General features: G+C 45.1%; 1 protein-coding gene across 1 annotated transcript in view; it reads left to right on the top strand.

Annotated features, from left to right (window-relative positions):
- LOC122559237 (collagen alpha-1(VII) chain-like) overlaps positions 1 to 7,056 on the top strand; it is a 262,907-nt gene extending 255,851 nt beyond the window's left edge. The window contains exons 96-98 of the mRNA XM_043708618.1: positions 6,086 to 6,148; positions 6,767 to 6,883; positions 7,003 to 7,056. Coding sequence (XP_043564553.1) covers positions 6,086 to 6,148; positions 6,767 to 6,883; positions 7,003 to 7,056 — 234 coding nt within the window. The remainder of the gene's footprint in view (positions 1 to 6,085; positions 6,149 to 6,766; positions 6,884 to 7,002) is intronic.
- The last annotated feature ends 6,157 nt before the right edge of the window (positions 7,057 to 13,213 follow it).

The following is a 13,213-nucleotide window of genomic DNA, read 5'->3' as shown; positions in this document are numbered from 1 at the left end:
GGGGCAAAAGGTGCCTGTGGCACTGATGGAGAGAAGGGAAACAAGGTAAGGAATAGACACGGTGACTAAATAGTTCACTTTTATTTCAGCCACAGGGGTCAGTGGTATTCATAATATATATTAACAGCTTGGGTTAGAAAAGTGAATATACTCTGGCCAAATTGGCAATGACCTGAAAACAGGTGGGAAAGCGAGTGGTGAGAGTGACACAAAGAGTCTGCAGAGGGTTATGGACAGTTAAAGGATGTGGGCAGATGAAATACAATGTGAGAAAATGTGAGATTATGTATTTTGGTCGGAAAAATAGTGGATCTGGGGATTATTTAAATGGAGAAAGACTCCTGAAAGCTACGCAAGAAGAGGATTCATGCACGAATCACAAAAGGCAAGCATCCAAGTTTAGGGGGTAATAGGGAAGACAAATGGAATGTTGGCTTTGATTTAGAAGGGATTGCAATATAAAGAAGTCTACAGCTAAAACTATACACGCCTCTAGTTAGAACATACTGAGAATGCTGGTGAACACTTTTGGTCCACTTATCTAAGAAATACTGGAATTGAAGGTTATTATGTTGATCCCTGGCATGGAGGGATTTTCTGACAAGCAGAGGTTGACGATGTTGCCTTGTACACATTGGAGTTTAGAACAACGCGAGACAACCATATTGAAACAATGACGATTCAGGGTAGATGTGGAAAGGTAGCTTCTGCTTTTGTGGGAGTCTAGGATGAAGGAGCATAATGACAGAGGAAAGAGTCACCCATTTAAGACAGAGATGAGGGGGAATTTCTTCTGTCAGAAGATACTGAATCTGTTGAATTCTTTACTGTATAGGGTTGTAGAGTTTAGGTCATTAAGCACATTCAAAGTTGAGATTGACAGGTTTTTAATCAAGAAGGGAATCAAGGGTTATGGGGCAAGGCTGGAAAGTGAAGTTGAGGGTTATCAGATCAGCCATGATTGAATGGTGGAGCAGACTTGATGGGCTGAATGGCCTACATCTGTTCCTGAGTCTTTATGGTCTTAAATTCGGAAGGTAAATGAAAGAGGATGTAAGTAATGTAAACCTCAAGTTACAAATTGAGTATCAGCATGCAAGTTGGTTAATATCTCCGTAATTGAAAGAGTAGTATTGGGTGAACATGTGTCGATGTTGTCTAGGGTTTTATGTTTTGTTAAAGATTTCCATAAAACAAGGCTGATACATCGCCTTCACCTATGTACCTCGATTCTGCATCCCTGGACAACCTTACCTCACCGAAACGTAGCTTTGTTTTGGAACTTCCAATTGAACCCCAACCCCCACCCCTGACAGCTTTCTGGTGGGGCGAGAGATTTCCCGAATTTCACTCTCCTTTGTGTAAGGAAGTGCTTCACTGGGAATATAAAGGTACTCAGGATACCTTGAACAAAAGAGAGAGTTGAAGAAAGGTTGTCCTTTTCTGCCCGTTTTGTTGAAAAAGCTTCTGGTACTGCTCATTTTTAATAGCCATTGCATCCAGTCCTTTTAAAAACAATTCTGAGCTCTCGTCTTATGGTGAGCTGATGTTTATTCTGCGCCATCTTGATTTCTTACTTGGTGAAATTCTTTGTGCAGGGTGACCCTGGTATTCCTGGCAGACTTGGATTTCCTGGCAGGAAGGGGGAACAGGTAAGAATTCATTGAGAGAGTGCTCAGTAAATGGGGCACCGTTTTTAAAGGCATTGGTGGAAAGTAATGGATGTGATCAGCTGCTGTCTAAGGATCTTCGGTGAATTTTAAAAATTCATTCATGAGATGTGAGCATTACTGGCTGGGCCAGCATTATTACACATCCACAATTGCTCAGAGGGCATATTGATATGAGTCTGGAGTCACATGTAGCCCAGACTAGGTACGAATGGCAATTTCTTTCCCTAAAGGACCATACTGCACATTAGCTTAGCAGCAGCAGCAGCAGTATGTACCATGTACAAGATGCACTGCAGAAATTCACCAAAGATCCTCGGACAGCACCTTCCCAACTCATGACCCCTTCCATCCTGAAGACCAAGGGCAGCAGATACATGGGAACACCACCTCTGCAAGTTCTCCCCTAAGCCACTCACCATCCTGACTTGGGAATATATCGCTGTTCCTTCACTATTGCTGGATCAATATCCTGGAGCTCTCTCTGTGAGGACATTGTGGGGTCAACCCACAGCACATGGACTGCAGCGGTACAAGAAGGCAACTCACTCCCACCTTCTCAAGGGGCAACTAGGGGCGGGTAATAAACGTTGACCCAGCCGGTGATTCCCACCTCTTACAAGTGAATTTTGAAAAAGCATCATGTCCAGTATTGGGCACCCAACACGTGCTTTGGGCCAGATTCACCCAAAACTTCAGTTAGTCACAAACAAAATATTACCAAGATGATTAAAAAGAAGTATTAAAAGGAGAGGGCGGGAGGGTCACTTTAAATCTGGAGAGCAATACAAAACTAGGCTGTGATGGCATCATATCACATTCTGTTTTTATTTGTTAATGGGATGTGGCCATTTGTGGTCAGGCCAGCATTTCCCCGGACATGATGGTGGGGGGCTACTGCCTGGAACCATTGCAGTCCCTGGCATTCCAGAATTTTGACCCAGCAACACTGAAGAAACAGCAATATATTTCCAAGTCAGGATGGCTTGGAGGGTAACTTGCAAGGGAGTGGTGTTCCCATGTATCTGCTGCCCATGTTCTTGCAGACAGTAGAGGCTGTGGGTCTGCAGAGTGCTATCAGAAGAGACTTGGTGAGTTGTTGCAGTTCCTCAATGGGTGGTACACAATACTCGCGGTTTCTGTAACAATCTGTACCTCGGGTGCTGGTTGCCGTGGTTGTGGTTATGTTCGCCAAGCTGGGAAGTTGGTTTGCAGATGTTTGTCCCCTGTCTGGGTGACATCTTCAGGGCTTTGGAGCCTCCTGTAAAGTGCTGCTGTACTGCCTCTTCTGGAATTTATTTGGTTCCATTCCTGCTGCTTCCGGTTGCCAGTTCTGTTAGTTTGTTGTCGTGACCGATATAATGGGTCTAGTTCTATGTGTTTGTTGATGGAGTCCATGGCTGAGTGCCATGTTTCTAGAAATTCTCTGGCTGTCCTCTGTTTAGATTGTCCTGTGGTCATTGTGTTGTCCCAGTCAATTTTGTTGCCCTTGTCATCCTTGTGCATGGCTACTAGGGACAGCTGGTGGTGATGTTTAGTGGATAGTTGGTGTCTATGGGACCTGTTTGTCTGTATAGTGTTTCGTGCAGTCTTTGCACAATACTGCCTCTGTGTGTTGTTAAAGGGAGTAGTGGATCAGGCAGGCTGCTTTCTGCTAGATTGTGTCAAACTCGAGTACAATAGAGCTGCACCCATCCAGGCAATTGGAGTGCATTCCATCACACTCCCAACTTGGGCCTTGTAGACAATGGGGCAATCAGAAGGCAAGTTACTCCCCACTGTAGTCGAGCATGTCTTAGTCCTGATATTGATGTGGTTGGTCCAGTTAGGTTTCTGGTCAACGGTATGTTGGATGGGGTTGAGGTTTATTCGATTATGGTACTGTCATTGTTTGTCAGGCGGAAAGAGGTATGGGTCAGATGGCCAGTAGTTTGGTCAAAACTAGGTTGAAGGAGTCAAGTGACATGGAGAGGTACAGAGAGGGAACTCCAGGGCCTACAAAGCACGATCATCAATAGTGGAACAATTAACGTTCCCTTTTAAAGTCATGTTGCGGCTGTGCAGGACATTGGTTAGGCCACTGTTGGAATATTGCGTACACTTCTAGTCTCCTTCCTATCGGAAAGTTGTTGTGAAACTTGAAAGGGTTCAGGAAAGATTTACAAGGATGTTGCCAGGATTGGAGGATCTGAGCTATAGGGAGAGGCTGAAGAGGCTGGGGCTGTTTTCCCTGGGGACTAGATTGGTTTGGGATATCTGGTCGGCGTGGATGGGTTGGACCGAAGAGTCTGTTTCGATGCTGTACATCTCTATGACTCTATGACATTCGTGATACTCAAGCAGCCAGGATTCAGTGTACACCGAGATCTCACCATTTGGAGGAAAATCACAGACACAGAGGAGGGTGAAACCACGGTAAGATTTGAAAACAAGGATAAAAAATGTTAAAACTAAGCTGCTGTTTGAACAGAAGCCAATGTAAGTGAGTGAGCACCGAAGGTGATAGGGAAATGGAACTTGGTGTGAGTTACGGCATGGGCAGTAAAGATTTGGATAAACTTCAGCTTACGGAGGGTAAAATGGGGAATGCCAGTCTGAAGTACTTCAGAATAATCATGGATTGAGCTAACAAAGCTGATGAACTGATACTGGGGCAGTGTTACAGAGCTGGAAATGGATAGACTTAGTGATGGTTAAGAAAATGGAATCAAGAGTTCATTCTAGGATCAAATGTGACACACAGCACAGAATGCACTGCAGCATCTTAGCAATACTTCTTACAAATAATTCCTGCAGCAATGCTCTGAGGCTGAGCTGATTGGTTTCAACAATGACAACCGTTAGGAGTACATGTACTTATGGACTATAATAAACTGGAATATGGAATGTTTAGACATATCTGGGTTGAAAAAGCTTTATCATGCGATTTCTTCAAAGCAAAAAGTCAAAAGGTCAAACTGTATTTGTTAGCTGTTTATTGGAAAAGCAAATAATTCCATCCAAAAAATACTTTTAAGAAATGACAGGGGATGTGCTTTCAGGCTTTGTTGCACAATACAGCTTTGGATCTGTGCTGTTCATTGCTGAGCCACAGCTGCTGGGGTTGTTGTGTGTTGTATATCTGGACTCCTAGCCATGTCCCTCTGAACCTGAAATCTGGTCTGAGGATCCTGCATCATTCAGTGACAAACACCAATTAGCTCAACAGGAAATCAAAGGAGAATCAAGAAGCTGAACCCATTCAACCTTCTGAATCCATAACCTTGTTTTTATTTGACTTTTTATTCCAAAATTCATTATATTTCTGCAAAACTGTGTTTTGTATGTGTGTGTATTTGAGAGAGAGATTAACATATAGTTTAATTCTGCATGGTGGCTGAGTTAATAATCAGTTTTGCCACTTGCTTAAGAAAAATTATGTTTATAATAAATAAATTAGGTTTGAGATTACTGAAGAAACCACGTGAAAGACTCCTTTGTTCTATGTAATAGTAATAACAGAGAAAAAAGGGACTATTTTGCTGATTAAGTAGAAAATTTCCACTTTTTATAATCATAGAATCTCTACAGTCTGGAAGCAAATCATTCAGCCCATCAAGTCCATATCAACCCTCTGAAGGGTAACCCACCTCATCTCTTTTAACTGCATTTCCCATGGCTAACCCACCAAGCCTACGTATCTCTGGACACTATGGGCAATTTAGCATGGCCAATCCACCCTGACCTGAACATCTTTGGACTCTGGGAGGAAACCGGAGCACCCCTGCAGACACAGAGAGAACGTGCAAACTCCACACAGACAGCTGCCCGAGGCTGGAATTGAACCCCAGGTCCTGGGTGCTGTGAGGCAGCAGTGCTAACCACTGAGCCACCATGCTACCCCACACAGCTGCTCCATTTAACAGATGAAGTAATGGGTTTTGATTACCAGCATGCTCCTCCTGTCAGTTGAAACACAATTGCCTTCCTTTGTGTTAGATCTGACTCCAACTCGTGGAGAGTTTACACTCTGATTCTCAATGACTCCTTAAGAGCTGATCTATTCTCAAGCTGTCTTGGTGACACATTCCTGTCACTCCACATGTCTGGAGAGGTTCGGATTGGGAATTTCTATGGTGAACACTTTGTGTTATATCCACCAACATGCTCTGTGTTCTTATATGTGACAGACTGTCTAGTTGGTCTCCAAACTGAATTAGAGAAACCTGGGAGTGGTGGTATTCCTGAGGTCTGGTGCTGATTGCTCTTTTATCTTTCAGGGTGACCCTGGTGCACCTGGACCCCCTGGCCTCTCTGGGAAAGAGGGTCTCATTGGACCCAAGGTATGAAAATAGTGACAGAGCTTTGTGCAATAGTTCCCAGCCCTTGATCTTTATGTATCTCCCGGCACTGATATGGTCTGGTCTGTAACACAGGGTGACCGAGGATTCGATGGGCTCCAGGGAGAGAAAGGAGAGCGGGGAGAGAAAGGAGAGCGGGTGAGTTATAATTACGGTCCACACATTGGTTGCCGAACTAGGAGGCATGAGCTGGGCTATTCCTGAGACAGGGAAGAGGATTTGGAATGGTTTTCAGGTGCTGAACATGCATCCAGTGGGAAGTTGATAAAATTAAGATTATTACAAGGGTGTGCAAGAAGCCTTTAAAAGAGCATCACTCACAGATTTAACTTTAGCAGAGATAGCATAATAAAAACCCGAAAACAAACAAAAACTGAAACTGCTGGAGAAACTCAGCAGGTCTGGCAGCATCTGTGGAGTGAAAAACAGAGTTAATGTTTCAAGTCCTGTGACCTTTCTTCAGAGCTAGAACTGGCTAAGTAATGGTAGTATATATGCAGGTAGGTAGGGGAAGGAGTGAAGGGATAGGTCGAGAGACCTATCAATTGTCTCCCTCTGCACTGATCCACTCACTCCTTGACCCACCCACCCCCTCCCCATCATCAGCATAAAGACCACCATTACTCAGCTGCTTCTAGTTTTGAAGAAGGGACATCAGCTGTTTTTTTCTCTCCACCGATGCTACCAGACCTGCTGAGTTTCTCCAGCAGTTTCAGTTTTTGTTTGTTTCCAGTCTTACTGTCTTTCTCTTTTCAGGGCTTCCCTGGTGTTGTTGGTCCCCCGGGCCTGAGAGGAGCTGATGGAACAGCTGGTCCCCCTGGACCTCAGGGATCACCAGGTCCCAAAGGGCCAGAAGGAATCCAGGGTCAGAAGGTAATTAATTATGCCTGCTCCCTGTGCTCAAGGTTGGTTTTGTAAGTTTGCTGCTGTCTCTTTTGTTTCTTGATTCAGCAATACCCGTTTTTTGTCATCGTTTGTTTGATTCTACAAAGAACATTGCAGCGCAGTACAGGCCGTTCGGCCCTCAATGTTGCTCTGACTTGTGAAAAATCTGATGTCCATCTAACCTACGCTGCTCCATTATTATCCATGTGTATGTTCAATGCCTATTTAAATGCCCTTAACATCGGCGAGTCTACTACTGTTGGAGGCAGGCCGTTCCACGCCCATACAACTCTCTGAGTGAAGAAACTACCCCTAATATCTGTCCTAAACCTATCACCCCTCAATTTAAAGCTATGTTCCCTCATGTTAGCCTTCACCATCCAAGGAAAAAGGCTCTCACTGTCCACCCTATCTAACCCTCTGATTATCTTATATGTCTCAATTAAATCACCTCTCAACCTTCTTCTCTCCAATGAAAACAGCCTCAGTTCCCTCAGCCTTTCCTCATCAGACCTTCCCTCCATACCAGGCAATATCCTAGTAAGTCTCATCTGAACCCTTTCCAAAGCTTCCACATCCTTCCTATAATGGAGTGACCAGAAATGCACACAATACTCCAGGTGCGGCCTTACCAGTGTCTTGTACAGCTGATTCATGACCTCATGGCTCCAAAACTCAATCCCCTTACCAATAAACGCCATCACATCATATGCCTTTTTAACAACCCTATCAACTTGGGTGGCAACTTTCAGGGATTTGTGCACCTGGACACCAAGATCTCTCTGTTCATCTCCACTGCCAAGAATTTTACCATTAGCCCAGTACTCTGCATTCCTGTTAATTCTTCTGAAGTGAACTACCTCACACTTTTCTGTATTAAACTCCATTTCCCACTTCACAACCCAGCTCTGCATCTTATCTATGTCCCTTTGTAACTCACAGCATCCTTCGGCACTATCCACAACTCTGCCTACCTTAGTGTCATCCGCAAATTTACTAACCCATCCTTCTACGCCCACCTCCAGATCATTTATAAAAACGACAAACAGCAGTGGCCCCAAAACAGATTCTTGCGGCACACCACTGGTAACTGAGCTCCAGGATGAACATTTCCCATCAACCACCACCCTCTGTATTCCAATCCAAACCACTAAATCACCTTCAATCCAGAAACTGCGTATTTTGTGCAATAACCTACCGTGTGGAACCTTATCAAACGTCTTACTGAAGTCGATATACACCACATCAACCACTTCACCTTCAGCCACCTGTTTTGTCACCTCCTCAAAGAACTCAATGAGGTTAGTGAGGCACGACCTACCCTTCACAAAACCATGTTGACTATCCCTAATGAAATTATTCCTTTCCAGATGATTATAAATCCTATCTCTTATAACCTTTTCCAACACCTTACCCACAACTGAAGTGAAGCTCACTGGCCTATAATTACCAGGGTTGTCTCTACTCCCTTTCCCAAACAAGGGAACAACATTTGCTATCCCCCAGTCTTCTGGCACTACTACTGTCGACAATGATGACTTAAAGATCAAAGCCAAAGGCACTGCAACCCCTCCCTGGCTTCCCAGAGAATCCGAGGATAAATCCCATACAGCCCCAGGGTCTTATCTATTTTCAGATCTTCCAAAATTGCTGAAACCTCCTCTTTGTCAACCGCAATCCCATCTAAGCTAATAGCCTTTATCTCTGTATTTTCACTAACATTACCCTTTTCCAATGTGAACACTGATGAAAAGTATTCATTAAGCACTTCCCCTATATCCTCAGATTCCACAGACAACTTTCCACTACTATCTTTGATTGGCCTTCATCTTACTCTCATCATTCTTTTATTCCTATAGAATATAGAATGTTCCTATAGAATGCCTTAGGGTTTTCTTTGATCCTGATCACCAACAAAGTCTCATGTCCCCTTCTGGCTCTTAGCTCTTTCTTCAGATCTTTTCTGGCTAACCTATAACCCTCAAGCCCCCTAACTGAGCCTTCACACCTCATCCTCACATCAGCCTTCCTCTTCCTCTTGGCAAGAGCTTCAACTTCTTTAGTAAACCATGGCTCCCTGTCTCGACAACTACCTCCCGGCCTGATAGGTATATACTTATCAACGACCTGCAGTAGCTGTTCCTTGAATAAGCTCCACATTTCAAGTATGTCCATCCCCTGCAGTTTCCTTCCCCAACCTATGGATCCTAAATCCTGCCTAATCGCATCATAATTGTCTTTCCCCCAGTTATACCTCTTTCCCTGTGGTATATGCCTACCCCTGCCCGTTGCTCTTGTAGACATAACCAAATTATGGTCACTAACGCCAAAGTGCTCGCCTACCTCCAAATCTAACACCTGGCCGGGTTCATTACCCAGTACCATATCCAATATGGCATCGCCCCATGTCGGCCTGTCTCTTCCAGTCTCCAGCGTGTAAGCATAAGACAGCTTTGTGCATCCGCTCTATGAGCGAATGAAGCTTAATTAAAAGATTCATGATCTCAGACCAAATACTTGACAACACATGTCAATGCCAATTTTCTGTTAACGTTGCAGCTGTTTTCACTTCTCTGCTTTTCTGAAATTCCCTGTAAATTTCATTGGATTTTATATCTTTTCTTCGGTGGGAACAGTTTTGGAAATCCCACTTTACTCCCAGCCCAGTTGTAAGGTTCTTCACAGTAAATTCACAATGCATTACCCACCATCCTCTTTTCATTCATAGACTCCCTTCATGCAGAAACAGGCCATTTGGCCCATCGCGTCTCCACCAACCCTCTGAAGGGCATCCCAAAACACTACCCTATCCCTGTAACCCTGCGTTTCCCATGGCTAATCCACCTAAGCCTGCACATTCCTGGACGCTATGGGGCAGTTTAGCATGGCCAATCCACCTCACCTGCACATCTTTGGACTGTGAGAGGAATCCAGAGCACCCAGATGAAACCCACACCGATACGGGGAAAATGTGCAAATTCCACACAGACAGTCACCCAAGGGTGGAATTGAACCTGGGTTCCTGGCGATGTGAGGCAGCAGCGGTCACCATTGAGCCCCTGCGTCGCCCCGATCATTCAAACCTTCCTCACTTCTGCAACTTTTGGGGAAGCCAGTTTCCCATTGTTTAGCTTAGCTTGACCAGCTGGAGCGACCAACATCTCGCTTGCAATGGAGGCTTTTGTGGTGCAGTGGTAATGACTCTACCTCTGAGACAGGAGACCCATGTTCTAATCCCACTTGCGCCAGAGATGTGTCATACCATTATCTGAACAGGTTGATTAGAGACCGCTCCTCTGCAGTGTTTTTTGATGTGGTTAGTATCCACCCTTTGTGGTTCTGACACCTTGCTAACTTCTTGAGCTTTCTGTGACCCCAGAATGTCGAGGATGGATGTTTTAACAGTGTTCGCTGTTTGTGATTGACTCTAGGGTGAACGAGGGCCTCTCGGTGTGAGCATTCCAGGTCCCAGAGGAATTCCAGGAGTCCCTGGGGAGAGAGGAGATCCTGTAAGTGTCGGAACAATGAGCTATTCCAGAGCAACACAGGTTCTGGAATTTCTAACACACTGGATGATGCAATTACTTTATACACTGAGTAGTCCTCACCATCAAAACAGCTGGTTCCCAGTGGCCTATTGAGCCTGTCTTTCCAATCACACTGTCTCTTGTGTGCCTTGAGGGTGGTCTGAGAGAATAAGAGTACAGGAAATTGGAGCAGGAGTAGGCCATTCTGCCCCTCAAGCGTGCTCCGTCATTCAACAAGATCATGGCAGATCTGTCAGAGGTCACAGTTCCTCCTTTTTGCCAGCTCTCAGCATCTCAATATTTCAAAACTCGACCGACCTCCTGTTAAAGACTTTCAGTGACCTAGCCTCCACATCTCTCTGGGGTAGAGAATTCCAGACAGTCACTACTCTTTAAGAGAAGAAACTCCTTCACATTTCGATTCTGAGTGAGTATCCCCTTATTCTATAACTATCTCCTGGAGTTTGAGATTCCCACACCAGTGGAAATGTTTTCTCAACATCTAGCCTGCCAAGTTCCCACAGAACCTTCTGTGTTTTAACAAGGTCACCCTTTTTCTTCCTCATTCATGGAATGACAGTTGTTGCTGGCTAGGCAATATTTATTGCCCAGAGGGCAGTTAAAGGTCAACCACATCACTGTGGATCTGGAGTCACATGTAGGCCAGATCAGGTAAGGACAGCAGTTTCCTTTCCTGAAGGACATTAGTGAACCAGGTGGGTTGTTTCCCCAACAATGGATTCATGGTCACCATTTGACACTTACTTCCAGATTTTTTTTTTAACTGAACTGAAATTCCACCATCTGTCGTGGCAAGATTTGAACCCAGGTCCCCAGAAAATTACCTGGGTCTCTGTATTATCACTGGAGTGCTAATCCAATGAGGCCATTGCTTCACCATGCAAAATCCTGCTCTAATCTCTTTGGGGAGTTACAGACCCTACCCAGCTATCCCCCACTTCCAAGAATTTCCAAGATATTGTCCAGTTACATTCCCAAATGTTTAAGCTAGAGGGACCTCAAATTCCCAGAACCCAAAATCTTACAAATGATGGAGAGGTTTGGCAATTTGAAGATTTTACACCAGGGGAGAGTGAATATAAAACTATTTTCCATTAACGCAAACAGAAGATTCTGCTCAGTGAACAAATTAAATCAAATTTCACTGCTATCACCACTCCCCAAGCTTGCCCCCCTCCTTCTGTTACCAGAAAGACCTTTGAGGAGGTGGGCTGCTGCAAATTGCAGCCAAAGTTGACATGTTGTAAGCAGTGGGGATATTGAGGACCCTGAGCCCTTTAAATTCAGGATACCATGAATTCAGAAAAAGCAAACAGACAGTGACACACGTGTCCACAAAGTGTGAGGGATATCGTGTCTCACAAACCTGATTGAGTTCTTTGAGGAAGTGACCACGACGATTGACGAGGGCAGAGCTGTAGATGCTGCTTACTTGGACTTTAGTAAAGCCTTTGACATGGTTCCACATGGTAGTCTAATTAATAAAGTTAGATCACATGGGATTCAGAGTGAGCTTGCCAAGTGAATGCAAAGTTGGCTTCACAGCAGGAGATAAAGAGTGATGAGTGGAGGTTGTTTTTCGGACTGCAGACCTGTTACCAGAGGTGTTCCACAGGGATTGGTGCTGGGTCCACTTTTGTTTGTCGTTTATATCAATTGGAGGCATGATGCTGACCTGGCGGCTTTTACCCTGAGTGGTTGTACATGGATGATTTTTTTTTCACCTTACACAGTACTGTTGTTGACTATTAGGCTTCCTCATAAGCCAAAGATTGCTGTTCATGAAATACCTTGCTTCAGAAAACCTCAAGAAATCTCTCACTTACATTGCCCGCTTGACAGGACTGTGTACCTAGGATGCAGATGTCACAATCTCCTTTCTTTCCTTTCCTTATTCTGCTGTGACCCCCAGCTGGGACTTGTTGCAAGGTATGGTTTTAGGTGAGGTCACCAGTGTAGGGGGGTTCCCCTTCGCCCATGATGAGAAGAACATCTCTCCCTCTATGAAACCCATTGCTCCACAGTGCCCACAATGCTGCCACCGCCAGAGACTAGTTGACAACACCTTGTCAGATGCATTAGCAAGGGCTTTGGCCATTGTTTCTGCCATTAGTCGATTTTTAGATTCCCTACAATGTGGAAACAGGCCTTTCAGCCCAACCAGTCCACAGTGACCCTCTGAAGAGTAACCCACCCAGACCCATTTCCCTCTGACTAATGCACCTAACACTATGGGCAATTTAGCATGGCCATGACCTGCACATCTTTGTGACTGTGGGAGGAAACCGGAGCACCCAGGAGGAAACCCACGCAGACACGGGGAGAATGTGCAAACTCCACGCAGACAGTCGCCCGAGGCTGGAACCGAACCTGGGACACTGGTGCTGTGAGGCAGCAGTGCTAACCACTGAGCCACCGTGCCGCCCCATGATCCTGGCTTTGTCACCTTCCCCTTGCTCACTAGCAACAGTGTGTGCTATCTACAAGATGCACTGCAAACTTTCACCAAGCATCCTCTGACAGCATGTTCCAAACCCATGACCACTTCCAAGGGCAGCAGATACATGGGAACTCCACCCCCTGCAAGATCCCCCCCCAAGCAACTCACCATCCTGACTTGAAAATATATCACCTTCCTTCACTATCACTGGGTCAAAATCCTGGAATTCCCTCCCTAATGGCATTCTGGGTCAACCCACAGCACATGGACTGCACCGCTTTAAGAAGGCAGCTCACCCCCACCTTCTGAAGGGGCAACTAGCGCCAGGCG

The sequence above is a fragment of the Chiloscyllium plagiosum genome, chromosome 18, assembly GCF_004010195.1.
Source record: "Chiloscyllium plagiosum isolate BGI_BamShark_2017 chromosome 18, ASM401019v2, whole genome shotgun sequence".
Taxonomy (NCBI): Eukaryota; Metazoa; Chordata; class Chondrichthyes; order Orectolobiformes; family Hemiscylliidae; genus Chiloscyllium; species Chiloscyllium plagiosum.
This window is presented reverse-complemented; position numbering and strand designations above follow the sequence as displayed.